Source organism: Actinia tenebrosa, unplaced genomic scaffold (genome assembly GCF_029948245.1).
Source record: "Actinia tenebrosa isolate PJP-AT-01 unplaced genomic scaffold, QUT_ActTen_1.0 PGA_scaffold7__59_contigs__length_16204524, whole genome shotgun sequence".
Lineage (NCBI taxonomy): Eukaryota > Metazoa > Cnidaria > Anthozoa > Actiniaria > Actiniidae > Actinia > Actinia tenebrosa.
In genome coordinates this window covers 16165618-16187219 of record NW_028292584.1, presented here as the reverse complement: position 1 = coordinate 16187219, position 21602 = coordinate 16165618, and the positions used below count along the sequence as shown (strand labels likewise).

Sequence of the window (21602 nt, the reverse complement as noted above, 5' to 3'; positions counted from 1 at the left end):
TGGTCAATGGCGCGTCAAAGATGAGGAGATAAAAGCATGGAGAGGCCGTGTAGAATATCACGGAGAACATCTTTACGGTAGCGTGGAACCAACCGGGGAGCCTCTACCGTCGGTTGCGGACCCAATCTCTTACCAACGCTTCTCTTACCTTTACGGAACGGGAGGCAGTGGTAAAACTACCAGGGTTTTGGAACTCTTTCCAAAGATAAAGGTGTTAACGCCAACGCACCGTCTGGAAAGAGAATTAACGGAGATGGGTTACGACGCGCAGACCTACCACAGCTTCTTCCGCTGGAATGGTCAAAAGTGGGTACCAGAAGCCATCCACGACATACCCCCGGTGATACTTTGGGATGAGATTTGCACCGTTCCCTTTAGAAATCCTGCAGGAATTTGTAGAATTCCTCCGTGGAAAGTGTCAAGTGATATTCGCCGGAGATCCTTGCCAGCCTCCTCCAATAACCGGAGAGATGCCCCATAAATGGTTAAAAGAAATGGTAGACCACTCCGAAGAAATTAACACCGACTACCGCAGTAAGGATCAAATAAGAAACCTGAAAGCAGAACTTCGGGGCCTTAGTGACGCGGAACAAAACAAGATACTACGCAAGAGGGTACGAGCGAAGTCCTACGAGGACTTCCTTCACACATGGCATCCAAAGGATTTGGTGCTAAGCAGCAAACGCGCATCACAGTCTCGCATAAAGAAAGACTTGCTAAATATACACCGAGAGCGCTTCCCTACACATCCCGTACCTGTTTCTTACAAACCCCACGATACCCGAATGCAAAAAAGAGATGTCTGGGTACCTGGTACCGACATCCAACTACAAAATGCTGTAACACATGATAAAGCCTGGGTACCCATAGAAAAGGTGGACAAAATTACCTCCCACCCAGATTGGCGCTTAGGTTACTGCATGACAGTCCACAGCGCGCAGGGGCTTACCATAAAAGAAACCTTATGGATCATAGACCAGCGGCTGTGTTGGAGCAACCTTATCTACACCGCCGTAAGTCGTGTGGAGTATGCCAAACAGTTAAAAAGAGCCTGGGGGCCGCAACTGCGCTACGACCGCACCCCAGAAGACATAGCAAAGGAGAACATTGCCAAGAAACTCCTTCGCTACAAGCGCCACGACGAAGAAAAGAGCAAAGATCCCCGCTATGCGGGGATAAAGTTTGACCTATGCGTGGACGACGTCTATAAGAAAGGGGCACGGTGTGCCAAATGCAACATACCTCTACTATGGAGGTTTGACCCGAATGATGATCAGCAGTTCTCCGTGGATCGTATCAACAACAAACGCGGGCATTGTAGAGGCAACGTAAGACTGACATGCCTAGAGTGCAATCGGGCGCGTGGAGCAGCACTACTCTGAGTCTTTGGGAACTATGAGCAGCTCTTCCTTGACAAATCCACGACTTGGGCCATCTAGGTAATACAACACGGGCTGCCCTTCCTTGGTGACGGACTTCGAAATCTCATACGTTTCCAGGGACCAGTTAGGATCCGTGGCTCTCTTACTGCCACCTTCGAGTTCCCCCGGCTGATAGAGGTATCTGACCACTATGTCGCGGGGTAGCTTTTTTTCCTTCAGTCCGACCGCCCTCGAACTTCTGACGTAGGACTTGTGTTCCACGTGTTTCTTTTTTATGGCATCCTTGGGTTTTATTCCCGTAGCCCTGGCCGCCTCGTTGTTCAAAGCCGCGACGACCTGGGGGAGCCTCTGAGTCCATTCCCTGTTGCGTTTGGAGGGATCTTCCAGCTCTTTCCAATACTGGTACCCAAAGAGACGCTCGGCCAGGGTCTTATTGAATCTTTCGACGATGCTCTGACCCCTGTGGTACTCAGCTTCGGCCCTCCTAATCTTGGTGCTGTGGTCTTTCAGGGTCTTAGTAACCACGCCCATGAACTCCGTGCCCGCATCCACTTGCAGCAGGTTAGGCCATTTCAAGACGCGCTTATAAATCCTACCTAGGGCTTCTGCGACTTCCCCAGAATCCTTGCTGGTTATGGGTTCGGCGTCCTTGTATCTGCTTGCGATATCAACTACGGTCAAAGCGTACCTATAGGTCTTTCTTCTCACCTTGTCATGTGGTAAGAAAAGCAAATCCGCCTGATGAACTTCAGTAGGGGTATTTACGGTAAAGCTGGGTCTGTGAATGTACTTAGGCACGGGAAGATAAACCTGCCAGAGGGTTTGTTTTCTTAGCCAGTTCTTAGCCGTTTCTTCTGATACCCTGGCCGCGGTTGCAAGTTTCTTGATGGCCGACGCTCCTTTCCAATAGCCTTCAGGCCCATAGTAAATCCTCTTGAGTTTGTCCTCTACGCGGCCCATTATATGAATTCTAAAACAAGATTGATCTTGCGTCCGTTGAAATCCACCGTCTTTCCGCCCACTTTAATGGTGATGTTTATGCTTTCTACCAAATTAGATAAGTCATAGCTCAAAGAAATGGGAGTGTATTCTTCTGAGTCAAATGGATTACCTTTGGGCAGAAACTTGGACATAAGAGAAGACTTTTCTCCATTGTTGTAACTATGGACCAAGTCGCAATAGACTTCGTAAGAGGATGCGACTTTCCATTTCACAGGTATGGCTGTGTTGGTAATTTCCTTGCCTTAGACACCTAGTAAAGATCCTAATGCATCAGTTTTTCCTAGGGTTACCGAGAAATTGTTAGGAAGATTATGTTTGAAGGTCATTTCGTGCGGCCATCCCGTGGTGAGAGTATAACCGTGTTTTGCTAATTCCTTAGCAAGGGTGATTGGCGTGTAATGTCCATCGGGCAGCATTACGCCTTGGTAATTGTTAGACCCCTTATGCACGGTGACCATACCATTGACTAGATTATACCAAGAATTGTACAAAGAACAACTAACCAGCCGAACCTTATGGGCTTTGATGGGGGGATTCAGATAAGTGGTAAAGTTATTTTTATCGCTTTCCAAAAAGACGATCATATATTACAGGGGACAAGTCCCCTTCTAGAAGTAAGCTACGCTTGCTGACTTAGACTAAATACGCCAAAGCTACGCCTCCCGCCAGCCCTGCAACTCCCACGAATACCAACTCACTATCTTTTTGTTTCTTAGAAGGCTGGTAGTAATTCTTAAACTGAGGCTTTCTCAACCCCGTTAAAGCCGAGGGGTGTGCCTGTGCATAAAGTTTAAAGGCGTAGTCTGTATTTTCGAAGTTCTTATCCACCTGCATTTTGTCTTGGTAATTCTTGTCCAACCAATCCCTGTAAGCTTGTCTTTTTTCATTCCAAGCTGCCACGTCTCGCTGATATTTCTCCAGCGCTAAATCATGCCTTTTCCTTTCGGCGGCCAAATCTCCGCTTTTGTCGCCTCTGACTAATCTATCCAAATACTGACCACCATAATTAGCTCCAGTGAATGCTAAAGCTGCAACGACTCCACCTACGACCACGCTAGCCATTATATATTAGAAAATCACAGGGATTTTCACGAGTTATGTCGTTGGCAGGTACTTTTCTTTCCGTAGGTAATCCTTTACCATGATAGCCCCGCCTACGGCAGCGGTCATCTTAGCAAAATTAGCGAAGCTCTTGCTTGGGTCTTCAGTAAAGTCTTCTTTGAGCACTTTCTTACCTACCCAACCAATACCCGCAACGATGGAAGTAATAATAGCTGCTTCTTCAACAGTTTTCAACAACGCGGTCGACATTATATTACAAAGCGAGAAGGAAAATCTAGGTCGCCACGGGTGATAAATCTACTCCATTTCAGGGATCTTACTTTTTCTAACCGCCGGTTCCACAGGTGCGTGATATGTTGGCGGCACATGCACGGCCTCCCACTTTACTTTTGGCTTCGTAGCCCGCCATTGTAAGTAAAGGCTGCCTGCTGCTATAGCAACTCCTAACGCGCCAATGACGTACCCAGGATTAATGAAGGATTCTTCTTCTTTCTCTTCCACCTTTTCTTCTTTTTTGGCTTTGTTCTTTTTATTCATCTCCGCGAGCTTCTTTCCGGCAGCGACTCTGCCTGGAGATTTAGCCTTGGTAATCTTGGTATCTTCTACGGGTGGTTGTTCTTCGGTGCCACTCATCTTATATTAAGGGACTTGAAGGACTTGACAAGTAACTTGATGACGACTTGACAATGACTTGGCAATGACTTGACAACGACTTGACTAAGTACTTGAGGTGACTTGACAACGACTTGACTAAGTACTTGAGGTGACTTGACAACGACTTGACTAAGTACTTGAGGCGACTTGATCAGGTACCTCAGCAAGTGCTGCCTGGAAGACCTTTTCGACTTCTCTGTCCTTTTTGAAGTCCTTCCAAGACATCGTAAGTTCCTTCAAGTCAACGTGCTGAGCTACGTGAAGTGCCGCAGAGGCGACTGCCATTAACTTACCGCACTTCAAAGACAACCACCCGCAGGTTATCTTAAGTTCTTGGGCGATGACATAGTCATCACTAATGTCCTTCCGTAGTTGCTCCACGTCGTCTATGGGCAGCGCAAGTCCGAGAAGCTTGGTGGCCAGCTTAATGGCTGAGTCTGCTACGGCGTCCGTGGTCTTACTTGCAAGGGCGGCCTCGTACCTCTTATGGAACTTCTTAACCTCCTCTTCTGACAACTTATTAACCTGCTCATGGGTAAGTTCCTTGCCTATCATTTCTTTGCACTTCCCAGATGACACAAGGATGTTAAGTTGTTCCTTGAGGTTGCTTTCATCTAGCTGCGTGGGGACTTCATCTAAGAGCTGCTCAATGTCCATATATGTTAATGGAATACGGAAACCTCAAAGAGAAGATCATCTTGGAATGTTGGTGCGTTTTTAGGTGCCGCATGTATTCGTGTAACTGTTCCTTGGATATCTCACCGCCGTAGTCGCTTAAGATGGTTTCCAGGTCAGACTTGCTCGGAGTATAAAATACGACAAGTGAACCTATGTTTTCCCTGAAGGGCTTAGAGACGCTGGTAAGCTGCTGCGAGAGCAACCAAACGCTGATATTGTCGTGTCTGCCGCTGAAGGCGAGTTTAACGAGCTCGGAAGTGCGTCTTTTTACGTCGTCCCCACAGGCAATGTCATCCAGTATAAGGAGGGTTTGCGTATTCTTGGGGAATTGTTTGTGCCAAAACTTAAGATGGCCGGATAACTCGTTAGGATCTAAGATATCTACAAAGAAGTCGTCATCTTTCACTCCTATGCCCGTCCAGGTGCGGTTATTCACGTAGGTGGGGCATAATAGCACGACGTAGTCGAAACGGTATCTAAAGGGTCCTAATAGCTGCTCCACTACGAATTGGGTCTTTCCGCAGCCGGTGGGTCCTACTATCAGGGCATTGCAGGGAATATGGTTCGGATCCATTATATATACGATGGACCCAGTGGAAGCAGTAAGAAGGATTGCCACCGACGCAAAGGATAAAAGAGACACCATAGAAATGCAAAGGGAGGAGATCGATCGGCTGCGGGAGCGCGTGCAGGAGTTATATGATGAAATGTGCGGCCTGAAGCGCGCGGAAAGGTTTGGTGCGCTTTTGACGATGGCCGGTTGGGCGAAAGAAAGCGTTAAGGACTTTATGCGATATCCCCTGTAGAGCTGTTTAAAAGACACTTCATAATGTTGAGTATAAGGTTGTTAAATTGTTAAGGATGTGCTGTTTTCATTAAGAATGGGATTTACGCAAACCTCATTCTGAGACATCTCTTAAAATAGTAGTCTTAACAATATAACAACCTTATACTTAACATTCTAAGACATCTTTTTTTTCTTTTAAACAGCATCCTTAACAATATAACAACCTTATCTTTAACATTCTAAGGTATCTTTTAAACAGCATCCTTAACAATATAACAACCTTATCTTTAACATTCTAAGGTATCTTTTAAACGCAGCTGTATGCTCCTGCGGACCTATTTTAAAAGACACTTCATAATGTTAACAATAAAGTTGTTATATTGTGGTTAAGGTACACTTAAGTATAAATGAACTGTTCGATGTGTAAAAAGGTGTTCAGCACCAAGCAAAGACTACAATACCACGTTCGTCGTGGCGTTTGCACAAAGAAACCAATTAGTAAAGTTTGTAAGGATTGTGGTAAAGAATTCAGTACCGTTCAAAAGATGCGACAACATCAAGACAAACGCATTGGTGGGCTTTGCAAGGGCTGTAATAAGGAATTTCCTAACACCTCCGAGCACCTGAAAAGGGGCGTCTGTGAACAAAGCAGACAGTGTAGTTTCTGTAATAAGATACTAAGCAGTCGTCAACGTTTACAAACGCATCGGAAAACACATGAAGTCAACTATCGGTTTCTCTTTGGGAGCTACGACTTGGAAGGCGTGGATTGCTACCAATGTGCGGATATGATGAGTCGCTGCCCGCATAAAGAGGATTACTTAAGGAATCGCATAGATTACCATAAGAAGATAGTCCGTACTTTCCCCTCTTTTGAACGCGCCCGAAGGCGTTCCGTGGACTAAAAGGGAGTATTGGAGGCAGGAGTGCGATCGTTGTGGTTGTGTTAGAGAAGAGGAACATATCTTCAACTGCCTCGACAAATAAGCGTCCTTAACAATATAACAACCTTATACTCAACATTCTGAGACCCTTTTAGAATGGGGTTTGCGCAAAGAGTCTCAAATCCCATTCTTATTTTTATTTATTATTATTAAGGATAATGAATAATAATAAATAAAAATAAAGACCCCTTTAAAGGGGCCTTGCAGATTCCCCTAAGTATATGGTAGCCTACGCAGCCGCCTTCTTAGGAGGCATTCTAATTACCCTTTCAATATATGGACTGTATTACTTGCGAACTACCTGCCGACTGCATTACCCCTCGTAAGCCGCGTAAAAAATACACCTGCCTTCATTGTGACAGGGTATTCTCCGAAGGATCCTTTGTGGGGCATTGGTGCTCCGCGGATCCTAAAGCGCAGCGGACTTTAGCAGACGCGCTTAACTACAAAGAGGAGATGGAGTGACTGTTCTTTCAATGTCAAACTTCCATCGGCCATTTACCTTACCATAGCTGCGTAAGTGGGTGAATTCCTCGCCCTGAATTACGTACCGCACGCAATCCGGCGCCCAAAGGGAATATTCCTTGCCTTCTAAGTCTTTGAGGACTAACCGTAAACGGTCGATGTCTTCGAAGACGACGTAATTTTTTATTTCGTATGCTTTACCGTGGACAAGATCACGCCAGTGAGTCAAGCTGAGCTTCATTATACCTATGGAATATCTTTAGGTGCCTTTTCAAAGTGGCGTAGGACTTAAACCGCTTTACACAGCCCTTACAGGGAATACGAATGCCATCCGCGTAATCCATCAGGGCACGGCAGATAATGTCGTAATCGTTGCTAACCATCGTTAGGTAACCATTTACGTCAAGCTGTGAGATTTTCTTAGATTGCTTCGCGGATAAGACGCCGTTTCCTTTTGGGGTTTTCAACTCAATACACAACCCGCGGTATTTCTTATGCGCATTTAGGATCAAAAGGTCGGGTTGACCGGCTTGGTAGCCTTTTCGCCAGCAGGTTATTCGCTTGCTGTCTGAATCTTGAAGTTCGCCAAGACCCGGCGCTATGATGAAATCGGGGTAAAACCTACGTGTGTAGTCGACGACCTTCGCGTGTAGGTCGGCTTCATTTTCGATCTTGAATACTAACTTGTTTGGGCCGCCAAACCGCCTTTCTATTGCATATTTACCCGTTTTCCTTAGCGCGGGTAGGACTTCCTCAAAGACCCAATCACGAAACTCCACAGCTTTGGGTAGTTTGGAGCTAAATATCAGTTCGTACAAACCAGGTTCGGATATAAACACGGCATTTGGTTGCGTAGTAAAGGAGCGGTGATTCGCAGCCCCTTGTAGATCAACCCATTTTTTCTGGTATTTCTCAGATACGTGTGCTCTAATTGCATCTCTAGGGCGCTCATAGCCCAACGCCAAAGCCACCTCCTTTGCTTTGAAGTACAAAGTTTCGCCTTGCACTATGCATTGCAGTTTGGTTTCGTTGTTTTCGAATACGCGAAGCATTATATACCAACGATATTTTTTTATCAAAAGGATGAGCGAGTGGATCAATAGGCAACGCTCTTTAGCTGATTCATTTCTACGCTCAGTTGCGCGTCAGACACGACGAAGACGTAGCAGTTTATTTTGTCGCCGTCACTCGCACCGGCGTTCTTGGTGCGCTTGATCTCCAATGTTATGCCGTCCTGCGTATTTACCAACCGCAAACCCTGGCCATGTAGGTCTTCGTCGTTAATGGTGCGCATATCGATCCACAGCGCATACTTGATATCTGATCACCAAACTTGCGCATTGCCTCCCTGTACACGTCTGCGGGCTTTATTCCCTGGGAGTAGACCTTGTTTGGAACGCCGTTGATATTCACGCCAACGTTGGTAATGTTGGGGTTGTGAAAGGCTTCGGAGTTGCGCTTGCCGGCTTCGTAGGGTTTGGCAAACACCAGCATTAGCCCCGTGAGACTTCTTCGGGGGAGGTTAATGCTTTGGTTGATAACCTCATCCGTCTTATCCAAGAAGCTAAACGTCTTATACATTACTACGTGGTCGTATAAGAATGCCTTCCCGGAGCTGTATTCCATGCCGGCGCTACGGGCCAGCTCTTCGCTGTACACGGTTTCGTACTGTAGCTCTAAGTTGGTGATAGAATAGGGATCCACGGCTCCGCTAATTGCGCTGTCCATTCCTCCTATGACGTTCGTAGTGTCCGCCAAGGTTACTTCAAACTGTAACTCGGATAACTGCCTGGGGTAGTACACACCATGACTCGTAATTACTTCGAAATCCAAAGGGATAACGTACTTGCTACCATAGGCGGTCTTTACCCTTGTTGCGTCTGCTACTGCGGTTGCTCCACTGGAGTCCGTAGGCGCGGGGTTAGTATCGCTGCGAAGCTTACGAAGAATAACGCTTCCAATTCCCTGCTCTATCTTTTGTGCACGGTCAAAGGCTGTTAGCCACAGATCCTTATACGTGGTGTACAGGTCGTACCTATTCAAATCCAAGAGGGATTCCCCTGCGAACTTGATTCTCATCTTAGAAACGAGGTTCCTACCCACGTTATTGACGGTATAGCGCTTGTCCTTGGTGGTTGGTTGTATTGCTAGGTCAAACCTTAAAGCCAAGGTACCAGGAACCAATACTAGGTTATCCGTTAGGCGGGGCACGCCTACGTACAGGGTTTCCCCTGGCTTTGCGCTGCTGGGGGTAAAGGTGACCCGGTGAAAGGTGCGTTCTGCTTTCAGTCCGCCAACCTGCTTAGGTAATACGTTGGGATTTAACTTTGAGCTTATCATATATAATGGAAGTAGAAGGAACGGATCCAGACTTTGACCCCACCACTGAGGAAGGTCAGGCTGACACTAACGACGGTGACGAAGAACCGCTGCTTCCCACCCAACAAGTAGACGATTCCCTAAGGGATAGGATTGCAAAGGCCTTAAGACATCCCAAAGCACGCGAGTACACGTTTCCGCGTGAGCACATAGAGCTTCAAAACATGGGCGAGCCGGAAGCAGCCGCACGGGAAACCATAGAGTGGGCGACGCAAGAGCTAGAGCTGCGCTACGACAACTTTGATGCTGACGACGTAAAGCTCACGGAAAAGGGAAACAAAGTCCTCATAAGCGTCCAAGACTTAAGATTTCCCGACAAAGACCGCTGGACAAAACCGCAAAACCTCTTTGATGAGGAGGGCAACGTTAGGGGTGACGTCTTGAGATTAAGAGGCTTTCAGCGTGCTACTAGAAGCCTGTTAGAAAGGCTGCACAACTTAACCGAAAGGACCAACGCGGAAAAACGTGCCGCGGATCTGCAAAGGGAGTTAAGAGAAAAAGATGTAGAATATGCAAAGCAAGGTCAGCTACTTGCCGATGCTGAAAAGAAGTCCGCCCATCAAGATGAAAGAATAAAAGAAATAGGAAATCAGGTGGATCAGGCCCTGCGCGAATTAGACAAAGCACGGGAGGACTTAGGAGAAGCCCAAAGCTCTGGCACCTCAGTGGAAGCACTGCGGGAAACGTTGGAAGAAAGGGAGGAAGAATACATGAAGCAAAACCAACGGCTTGTCGACGCACATAGGAGGGAAGTCGAATTTAAAAATCAAGAAATAAGGGAGCTGGTAGACCAAAGAACCCAAATTCGACGTGAAAGAAATCAAACTCAAAGGGCTCTTAACCTCGCCCTGCAAGAGTTAGACTTAATTAAAGACGATACCGATAACCTGCAAACCACCATAGCCGGCTCTTTAGTGGAACGGCGACGGTTGATGGCTGAAATCAATGCTAAGGAGGAACAAATCCGGCAAAGAGATCAGGCCATCGAAGACCTGGAGGGGCAAATAGAGCGGCAGCAAGAAGTAATCGAGGACCAAACTCATACCGAGGAAGAAAGGGAAGCAGCTCAAAAGGAAGTAGATACGCTCGAAATACGCCTTGCGGAATTGCGGGCTCAAAAGGAAAAGCTGGAAAAAGAGCTGGGGCTTACTACCAAGGAAAAGGTAAAAAGAGCTCTGGTGAAGTATGGTATTCCGCTGGCGTTTGCGGTTGCTATTAGTACCGTAGTAGGAGTCATCCTATCCACGCTTAAGGCTACAGGCGCGGGCGTAAGCAAGTTAGGTAAGGGACTAACGGACTTGGGAAAAAAGATGGCAGCCGGTCTTCCTGGGCTGCTGGGTAGCGTCCTTAGCCTGGTACTTAGGACCGGCGGAGAACTGTTGAAGTTCGTGGGGAATAACATTTGGATCTTGGTCGTCGCTATTGGAGTGGTACTCCTGAAGAAGATGAAGGGTTAATCTTATCCTTGTATGTTATGTCGGGCTTATCGTCGTCGGGTGTCCGAGGCGTCCTCGACTGGGGATAAGTAAAGATAGTATTCGCGCCGCCTTGATAATGCGGAACTAGTGGTATGGCGGTCATGGTAGAAATGGTCTTATGATGCCAAGCTCTATTAGGTTTGTTAATCGCACTATTTACGTAAGCTACGTAACTACCGCGCGAACCATCTGGGTGAATTTGTAACTTAACGTAATTACAATTAACCACCATTTGAAACGTAGCCACGTAAAACGCCTCGGAACTAAATGGATATGGCTGCGTCGAGAAATGAGTAGGCTCTCGATTATTGGTTGACGTTCTAAAGGGTGTTAAAGGCTCGTCATTTTCATCAACTAGCCGAAATCCCATGATACTACCATACGCCTGGGTAATGTCAATGCTACAAATGATCAATGCAAGGCCTCCAACTTCAACCCACATCCCAATATCGCGCCAACCGCGACCGGTGTAAGTTTCATCCCTTAAGTGATAAACGTAATGGGTTTCCTTCCAATGTGGATTCATATATTTAAAGGCTAAGCACCGTAAGAGTGCTGATGGTTAAATGGTTATAAGCCGTGTCCCTTTGATTTTCTATGCTATTCACACAAACGCTCCCCGTATCGTCTACGCGCATTTGCAGCTTTACCTTCCCATGGCAGTTGGCAACCATATGAAGAGTCCAAGTTGTAAGATTCTCAGCGCTATTCGTTGGCGGCTCTACGGAGAAATGCGCAGGCTCCCTGTTGTTTGTCTTCGCGCGCATAGGCTGCAGTACGCCATTCTTATCCAGGAACCTAAAGCCGACGTTGGCATGGCTGCTCGTACCAATGCAAATACTACAAAGGATCAATTTCTTTCCTGAGTAATTCAAATTCACGGACATGCCCGTGACATCAACCCAAGATGCCTGGGTGTATTTTTTCTCGCCTGTGTAAGTCGTATAAACACAATCTACTCCAGCTACGTAGGGGTTGTTCATCGCCATATATAATAGCTCAGACCAATGCTTGCGACTGTTAAGCCGGCTTTTAGTAAGTTATGGTCATATTCCTCTTCTTTTTTAGGCGCTCGGTATACTTCTTTTGTTAGCTGCACTTTCTTAGGTGGTTGCGTATGGTGCACTTTTTTAGGCTGTTCAACAAAGTGCCTTCTAATAGTGTCAGAGTTCACGTCGTTCACCCCAAACTTCATGTCCGTAGTAGCTCGCTGCAGTTTATTGTTGTATCCTACTACAGAGCCAGTATTTATAGATAAATTACTAGGCATTAACCAACAACCCGGGGCTACTGCATAGTCCAACCTCGCCTTAGAATTTTGTATAGCTAGTTGGTAACGCTGTACGCCCTTGCTAATGTCGCCCTCCAAGATCGAACTTTCGAATAAGACCAAGGCTTCGGCTCGCGTCTCTTCTGCGGCGCCGGTATTTCCAATTATATTTGATCGGGTATTTACTTGGGCTCCAAGGATAGAATACACGTAAGCTTCTATGCTGCGGTTCAAACGGGCAAGGCCGGCTCTAGTTAGTCCTTTACCTTCTGGAGGTATGAAATTAAGATATTGCTTCGTTTGCTCGTCGTTGGTAATCTTAATAATCAGTGGATTGGCCCCTGCATACTTACCACCCTCGTCTTTGAACAGAGGCCCGTCTCTAACTTCCTTAGTGGTCTTAGCATTTGGTTCAAAGAAGGTGCTACTGTCGTGAGTTTCTTTGTGATACCCAGTGTTCCATCGTAGATTCAACGCATGAACTTCTTTATCGCTTAGCACATGTCCACCAATCCCCCAATAAGCCCAAATATGCCCCAAGCCATTGTTAGCACCGGTAGTGCATCTAAAGTCTTTTCCCACAACTCCAAACTCCTTACAAAGCCTGTCATAGGCTGGAACGTCGTATTTGTTATCTCTAGGATAAAACGCAGCATCTCCCGGCAGCGCAATAACACCCATTTCATGTAGTATTCTTCTAACCGTGAAGTGGAAGTGAAACATAAATATCGAATTCTTCATCAAGTTTGCACTTACACCACAGCCGCCAGTGGCACACCAAACCGCAAAGTTTAGTTGCTGCGGCCAATAACGCATGTTAGGACCACTTAACCATTCATGAGATTCCTTAGCGGTGGTATGATTAATGGGCACGTTTTTGAAGATATCTCGCACCTTTAACGGAAAGGAATGGTTGTTAGAGATCCGCATGTTCAATGTCAAATCCAAACTTGGATGTTCATCAAATGAAACCGCGGGTATCGGATAAGTACCGGTACCAAGCAATAATTCCTTTGACCAACCTTGCACGGGCTTATGTTCGATATAACCAGAATTCTTCAGTTGATTGTCTATCTGATCGACCAGCGTAGGTTTCAAATCCTCGTTGCTGTACATCCTAGAGCCGTTATAGTAAATCCCATCGGGTCTCCTTTCGAACTTACTAGGGTCTGCATGCGGAAACATCTTCCTAAAGGCCCTCCAGTTCCAGTAATCCCGGTTGTCGTGATGTGGCTGCTCCTCAATATCATTCCCAAAAGCGTCGTACATTAGTATATATAATGGATGTTATACCATCAGCACCTCAGTTGTACCCAGATGTTCCCTATACTACACCTAACGAACTAAACGCCGAAAACTTTCGTCTGAATAAAGCGAACTTAATCCTGGCTTACTTGGAAGGGCAGGCAAAACACTATGAAAAAGTTAGAAAAAAGTACGTTAGAGCCCGGAGTACGCTACATAAGATTGCGATAACTTCAGGATCCATATCTGTTGTGTTAACGGGCTCTGGCGTTGCTACTTCGCTTACTGGGCCGGGAATAATCGTTGGAGTTCCTTTGGCCGGCGTTGGGGCAGCTTGTGGTATCATTTCGGCTGTTGCTACGGGCATTATGAAAAAGCTATCCACGAAAATATCCAAGCATGACACGACAATAGCTCTATCTAGGGCTAAAGTAAATACTATTACCGATCTTGTCTCAAAGGCTTTGCGTGACAGAAAGATAGACGACGTAGAATTCTCGCTTATCTTAGCCGAAGAAGACAAATACGAGAAATTAAAGACGGACATAAGGAATAAAAAAACAGTCGTAAAAGATCTTTCCGAGGAATCTCGCAAAAAGATTTACCAAGAAGCGAAAGAAGAGCTTCAAAGAAAACTTGCTCAGTAAACATCTGCTTTGAAAAAAGCGTGACAGGATTCTATTTACATATTGAACGTCAGTCTGGAAATTACGCGTAATCTTATGCCATAAGATTTATGCTAATTACTCATCTTATGGCATAAGATTTATGCTATTCGCTCATCTTATGGCATAAGATTTATGCTATTCGCTCATCTTATGCCATAAGATTCACTATCTTCTCGGAATCCATCCTAACAGGGGGTGGTTGGGGTCAATTTCGTAAAATATTTCGTAGATTACGTCAGGGTAATAAGGAATATCCTTATCCAGCCGACAAAACATGCACTCGGCTTTTGTCATATCAGAAACCTCAGGAATAGACTTACCGGTAATTTCAGACAAAAGATAGGGAATAGCTTTGTAATATTTCCCTAGCTTTAATTTTTTCAACGCTTTCCGTAGACTTTGTGGGGTTGGCTCTTCTAAATGGTCTATGATTTTCTTCTTTACTTCGTCGCTTAAATATACCGGATGTAAACCTTGGATATGACTCATCCAGTCCCTGAAGTATTTTATTCTCTTATATGGCGTTTTCTTACGACCTCCATTGGCGTAATATTGCTCTTTGGTAGCATTTGGTACGGCATTACGAATATTCTTACCACACTCGTAACACTGTGCTGACGTGTCATCTTCTATTTGCATTTTTTTACCACAACACCAAAAGGGTTCTGGCTTAGGTACGATAACTTTAGGTCTTAGACAAATTATGCAAAAGTCGTTAACGAACTTCTTACATTCGTGCATCGTATATTTATAAGATATTTTAACCTCCGTTTGCGATAAATCTGCAGTACCCGTCTTCGTAAATCCGCGAGTTAAACCCGTATATCTTTGGCATCGATCGCGAGTCCCCCTACCTGCTGCTCAGTAGTAAAGGGAGAAAGAAATACCCAACACCCCAAAATATAAATTATAGTCACAAGTAATGTGAAATAAGCACATTAGCCACCCTTTCGGCTTCATAGGAATAAAATAAATTAAGGATTTATATACAAAGAAATATATGTAGCAATGTTTGATGTTGAGTGTATGACGTCCAAGTTTGAGCGATTTTCGTCGTAGTAGCACTTTAAACTTCACAGTCTTACTGATTCACATTCTCTCTTTCCAGCTAATGTAATTTTTTTTCTATTTACTAATTAAAAGATGGCTGATGAAATCTAATTGTTATTCATGGCGCAAGGCGCATTCGTAATATTAGAGAGTTTAAGATTCTCGTTTAAGGCAAACGTGAAACGTGAGTTGACCATTGAAAAATTCTTTAAAATTAGTGAAAAGTAGCCTGCGTCACATCCGGAATTTTCTTCATAAATTCTTACGAAGAAAATTCCGGATGTGACGCAGGCTAGTGAAAAGCAGTCGCAAAAATCTCCAAGTAGTAGATAAACAAAAGAATACTTGTCGAGAAGGTTTGCAAAGGTAAAGTGAAATGTAGGGAAACGATGGAAACGTGGTCAAGTTTGCCGTTTGCGGGAAGAAACAACGGGAATCTTAATCTGCCTATTACAAGATTGGGGACATAATATACATTTCAAAAAACGTTGTCCGATTCCGTTGGAGATCTGAATTGGACGAGCTGAGACTTAATGAATTGTTTATGTGTTCTGGTTAAAATACGAAAATTCACATTTCTAGCTCAAAGATAATGCTTCATATTCCAACCTAAAAGGAAACTACGTCGTCCGGCTATGAATATTATTACAATTAGCAGTGTACTTCTCGGTCTCAGATTTTAAATTCAAGAATATCTCCAAATGACACATTTTCTGAAATAGGTGTATGTATAGCACTGTTCTATTCCTAATAGTAAATGCTGACATAGAGCAGTTTTCGTATGACTGTGAAAAGCTCGGTGCCGTATGCGTGCCTTGCCGCGACCGTGATGTTTTCTAGCATTTTGAATGGCTGATTTTTTTTCTCGCGCAATTTGATTGGTCTGGCAGTGCCGTGACTTTGGCGTGATTTTGTCCGCGCCGTGTTCGTGCCGTGTTTCGGGCATTTGATTGGATGAGGAGTACATTCTCGCGCGATGTGATTGGTTTGGCGTATGTCTGGCCGTGTCACGACCGCCTTTGTGCCGTGAGCTTTTCACAGTCATACGAAAACTGCTTTATTGATAAACATTTATCGGTACTATTTGAAGTCATCATCATTATCCTCTATGCCTGTGTTGCACGTAGGGCTGACACCAAGAACTTCATCCTTTGTGTTAGTTCCCTTAGCAATAAGTAATATGCACATTGCCAGAGCCCTGTTAGCCCGCTTTATCCTTTACCACCTCCCAGGACGAGGACGTAGGCAAGGACTTTAGGAGGATGGACTACATGAAGTATCAACCGAATAACTGCTGGTTAATTTTCTATTTCTTTGTTTGGGGTTACGCTTATGACGAAAGGTTTAAATTTTTCACTCGATTCCGACTCCAATTTCGAAGCGTTAAAACCTGGATATCGAAATAACGTACCTTATTATCTTGTCCATTTAAAATCGGTTGTATTTATTTCTAAATCAAGACAGAAAAACGTGGTATTTTAACCCTTTCATCCGTCATCTGCACTGGAACGTGACGTCATGAATGGAAACAACACTGTTCCAACGATTTTCCTAGAGACGCACCCTCTGTCCTAATTGTGCTGTATGAGTGGAAAGTGGGCATATTATGAAACTCATTTACATTCATATATGGTTTTCAAGCTAAGAATCGTTTTGTATACCGAATACTTTAGGTTACCGATTTCAGGATTATTGGAAGTTCTGTAGCAAATGGTGGGCGCGATGTACCTTTCTCTGCATCTGAAATATGGATACATTCAAAATTAATTTTTTCTGGGTTGAAATATGATGGAGATGATGTTTGAATGATGATGATGGTTAGGAAGATGATAGGTATCATACATACGTGATGGTGGTACGTGTTGATAATGATTACGATGATGATAATAATTGTGATGATGATAGGTACACGATGGTGGCGTTGATGATGATAATGATAGTGATGATGATACGGCACGCTGTGGGTGTTCATAATCATGATGATGATGATGATACGCACATAAGGGTGCTGTTGTTGTAGTGTTGCCGTTGTTGTTATCGATGATGACGACTACGATGACGATGATCGTAATGATGATACGTAGATGGTGGTGGCACTGATAGTTATATTGATGTGAAACTAGAGGATGTTGTTTAATTTAATGAAAAATGTTGATAGTCAAATGACAACATTGATGGCGACGTTAACGATGATGATCATGGCGACTATAAATATAGCAACATTAACGATTGAAGTAACTAACCTGATTCCATTGAAGCCGTTTTTCTTGTCCGTACACACGGCATTAAGAAACCAACTAATACACACAGGACCAAAGCACCGCCACCGAAAATCAGAAGTAGTTGTTGATAATTGAGGCTGGTTTCCTGTTTATTGGTTGATGACGACGAGAGGCTTGTTTTGTTAGATTTTTTGGAGGCCTATGGATAATGATGATATATTTATGCATGTCAGAATTCCCCACTTCTCTAATCGAGACAATGGTAGTCATGGCAGTAATTATGAATTTCTTAAATCGGTATTTACATGAACAAATAGGGTTGATTTTGTTTAACTGTGAAAAGCCATGGCGAGGTACGAAAATGACGCCATTCTTTAATTTGAACCAATCAAAGCAAAATTAACCCTAATACAAATACTGGGGAACGACACAACACGACACGTCATGTCTGTACGTAACGCAATTTGTTAAAGTCATACGAAATATATGCCAGTACATACCATATCGATTTGATAGAAATCAGTGACTTCTCTTTGTATGCAGGTTAACATGCTTTTCACACGATCAAAGTCACCAGTTACTAACATCCCAATAGCAAACTGGCGGTCAATGATTTTGACTATTTTTGCGTCTGTATCTGATTTCAGCCATTGCCTTGCCATGTGGTAATCGTGTATCAATAAGTATTCAGATGTAATTTTGAGCATTTCTTTGTAGGTCATATCCACTGAACAGTTAATAAACCAAAAGGTAATTCATTGGTTAAATCAAGACTTCCTCCTAAAATATTATATATATAAAAGGATCGAACTATGGAGCTCACGCTTAGCAAACAGCACACTAGAACTAAGCCAGGTCAATGGGGATCAAACAATGTAACTCTTGCTTAGCAGGAAGCACACTAATCAACCAAGGCACACTTGCTCCTTGAAAAAAGTGTGTGAGGTCACTGAGGTCAAACAATGTAACTCTTGCTTAGTAGGAAGCACACTAACCAACCAAGGCACAATTAAAACAAGTGTGTGAGGTCACTGGAGTCAAACTATTGGACTCTTTCTTAGCAGGCAGCATACTAACAAAGCAAGCGTCACTTGCTCCTTAAAACAAGTGTTTGAGGTCACTGAGGATCAAACTATGGGCCTGTTCCTTAAAACAAGTGTTTGAGGTCACGGAGGATCAAACTATGGCCTTCTTGCTTAGCAGGCAGCACACTAACAAAACAAGCGTCACTTGCTTCAAAACAATAGTATGAGGTCACTGAGGAACAATCTTTCAAAGTAGTAATAAGTAGATAGGCAACAGTCGCTCAGCAAATTACTACGGGGATTGTGTTGAATTTGTTTTATTATTACTCTTCTGTTTGGCATTTATTTCTTTTCTTTACCGCAGCTTACCAATATCACGAGCTCCTAGGTTCATTTCTTGTTTTATGAATGTCTTCATTCCTTTTGGCACAACAACCTTTCCATGCAAAAGTATATTTATAATTTAATATTTATAATTTTGTTTTCTATTTTGAGGTTTTTGGTTAATGACCCCACAAATAATATCAAAATACAAAAGCTCATCGTGAGAGACAAATTAGACTAAGACATGTATGGACAGCTAGGTTATGTTCTATAGGGAAACGTATGACCTCTTAGCTGATCAAAGTAAGAGGACGACTAACTCTTTTTTCTTGCTTCATAGAATCTCAGACTAAGGTCAAACGTCGAACTTCACATGAACCGAACCTAATTGAAACAATGGATAATTACATGCGGTCTTCTTTTATGTTTTTAGATTTGGCTCATGTGAAGTTCGAAGTCCGACCTTAGTCTGAGATTCTATGAAGCAAGAAAAAAGAAAGAGGCCCAACAAACTCTACTCACATGTGATGCGGATTCAAGGAATCGAGCCCAAGACCCCAGAGGTGAGAGTCGAGAACACTACTGCTATAAACACAACCCTTAATTTCATAATTCCCAGATACCATTTCAAAATAATTATCAAAAACCTAATGGATTATACCTTAGTGTCCATCAAATCAACTGTAGCCATTTCATTGGACGTGAGATTAGCTGTGATTTGACCAGTAAACATGGACATTACAATAGTCCCGAGAACCATCCAAAACACTGCAAACACACGACCCCACAAAGTACGGGTTGTCTTATCGCCGTACCTCGAAGAGAGAAAACAAATGAATAAATATTTATAGGTTGCCATTGTTCTGAGAGGATAGCACTTAATAGCCATTGGATAACTAACATGAGGTCCTCATTCCATGATCACTGAAGTGGAATTTAGAAGTTGAATTTTGCGAAGGGAGAAAAAAACGAAGAATAGAGAGTTTCAGATTGACTTTTTTTTTCTGCCCGCAAACGGCAAACGTGACCACGTTTTCATAATTTTTCTGTATTTTACTTTACTATTTACAAACCTTCTCACCAAGCGCAAATATTCTTTTGTTTTTCTACTACTTGGACTTTTTTGCGATACTTTTTCAGTAATTTAAAAGAATTTTTTACTGGTCAACTGACGTTTCACGTTTGTCGTGAACGTAAATCTAAAACCCCTCGGAAACCCCTCGAAAGTACAGTTCAGAACCAACAACCAACAGTTACTCACATACGAAAGTGAGTTGTGGGATTAAATTATTACCTACAATGAGAGCCGGCGTATTGTTAAAAGCATGCACCATCTGCACTTCTTAATAAACACACTACATGAGTTAAAGCCCCGCATGCCTAATAGATCATTATCGAAATATACCTAGCGCAATTTGCATAAACTCAAAAATTATTAGTTCTAGTCGAAGGGAGCATAAAGTAATTTAGTATTGGAAAATACCACGATATGTTCAAGACGCATGCAAACGAATGCTATAATATAAACCTAATAAATTAAGTTTTAGTCTTCCATAGCTTTAAAAAAGCAAAAACTAGAAAGTTTATTTTTCAAACATCCCTTGTTGCAACATTGTAGGGTTTATCTAATTTTTTGATGCTCACAGGAAAAAAGGATTTCCGGCGTTTTGCTCCCACTTAGAACACAAGATAACGAAAAACGTTTCAAAATTAGGAGCCAAATTTAAGCCCTACGTTAAAACGCTATCGACTTCTTATTAGAATGTCTTTTCAATTTTAGTTTATAAAAAGGTCTTACCCCACGGTTGTCATGGTAACGAATGACCACCATATGCCAGCCAAAGCACCGTGAGGAAACTTAGCGGGGAATTCTTCGGGATTTTTTCGATGCTCCTGTAAGAGTGTCAAGAAAAAATTTTTTGGAATAAAGGATTAACATACGAGCTGAGACAGGAACTACTTACAATCGTCCAGACGATAAAACCTGCCAGTAAACCAAACAGCAAACAAACAGACAAAATAGGCCAAGTCTGCATAACCATGTTGACTGACGCCATCTTTTCACTCCAAGAGCCATATTTAAGCTTAACAACTGCAGGTCCCGGGGACTGGAACAGCGCTAGAAAAGGTCTCTGGAATTGAGTCGATTCTTTACGATTAGCAAAAATAGGAAAATACGATTCTGGAGTTGTTGTTCGAAGACTGCGTCGAATTTTGATCTCCATCTCTTCAGACGAGGAAATGTTCATTCTTTGATAGTTGAAGCGCATCATTGGGCAGCTACAGTTGTCAGAAGCACGCTGCATATAATCCGGTAAATAACCTTTCACACCTGTTATGTTGTCGTACTCCAGAAATGGGTAAAGCTCTATCCAGTTGATAGTGATGTTCAGAATGGAAGGACAAGCCATCGAGTCGTTCAGAGGCAATGTCATGTTACAACTGAATACAATAACCAGCAAAGTCAGCAGCGTCTTGATAAACCATCTTTGCAGCATTGTTGTGTTATTATAGCAAATAATATTTCACTAAATCAACATATATAGTTTTTGATAAGCAGCTTGTTAAACGAAGGATCTTTCTCTAAGACAGAAGTCTGGTACATACGTTTGATGTGAGAGAAATAAAGAAATACGATACGTAAATTCTGTCAACTTTTTTGTAAAATTGATTGAGGAAGTGGTACCTTCATCGAGGGTAAGAAGAATGAATTAATACAAAGGGTAATTAATGTGTTATTAGATTCTATTGATATCTCGTTGGTTTGTTTCTTCATTGAAGGGAGTTATTTCAATTCTCATAAATTAATAACGAATAAATAATGACATTGACACTAATGCAACAAAAATGCTCTTTTTCGTGGAATTAGAATTTAGACTATGTTGAGTTTGTTAAAGGAGTTATTAGAAAATCAGAAGACCTGGAGAAAGACCGTTTATATACTCCGGGTAAGATTGTAAGTAAGTA

The 21602-nt window shown here is 43.3% G+C and overlaps 1 protein-coding gene across 1 annotated transcript; it reads right to left on the bottom strand.

The window, feature by feature from the left end:
- Positions 1 to 15378: 15378 nt before the first annotated feature.
- Positions 15379 to 21244, bottom strand: LOC148905761 (uncharacterized). The gene is made up of 7 exons (XM_089040196.1): positions 20600 to 21244; positions 20434 to 20528; positions 19297 to 19450; positions 18681 to 18747; positions 17787 to 18013; positions 17308 to 17485; positions 15379 to 16804 (listed from the first exon to the last, which is right to left on the bottom strand). Exons 1-7 carry the CDS (start codon positions 21131 to 21133, stop codon positions 16734 to 16736), a joined length of 1326 nt encoding a protein of 441 aa, XP_088896322.1. The 5' UTR covers positions 21134 to 21244; the 3' UTR covers positions 15379 to 16733.
- Between the last annotated feature and the right edge of the window lie 358 nt (positions 21245 to 21602).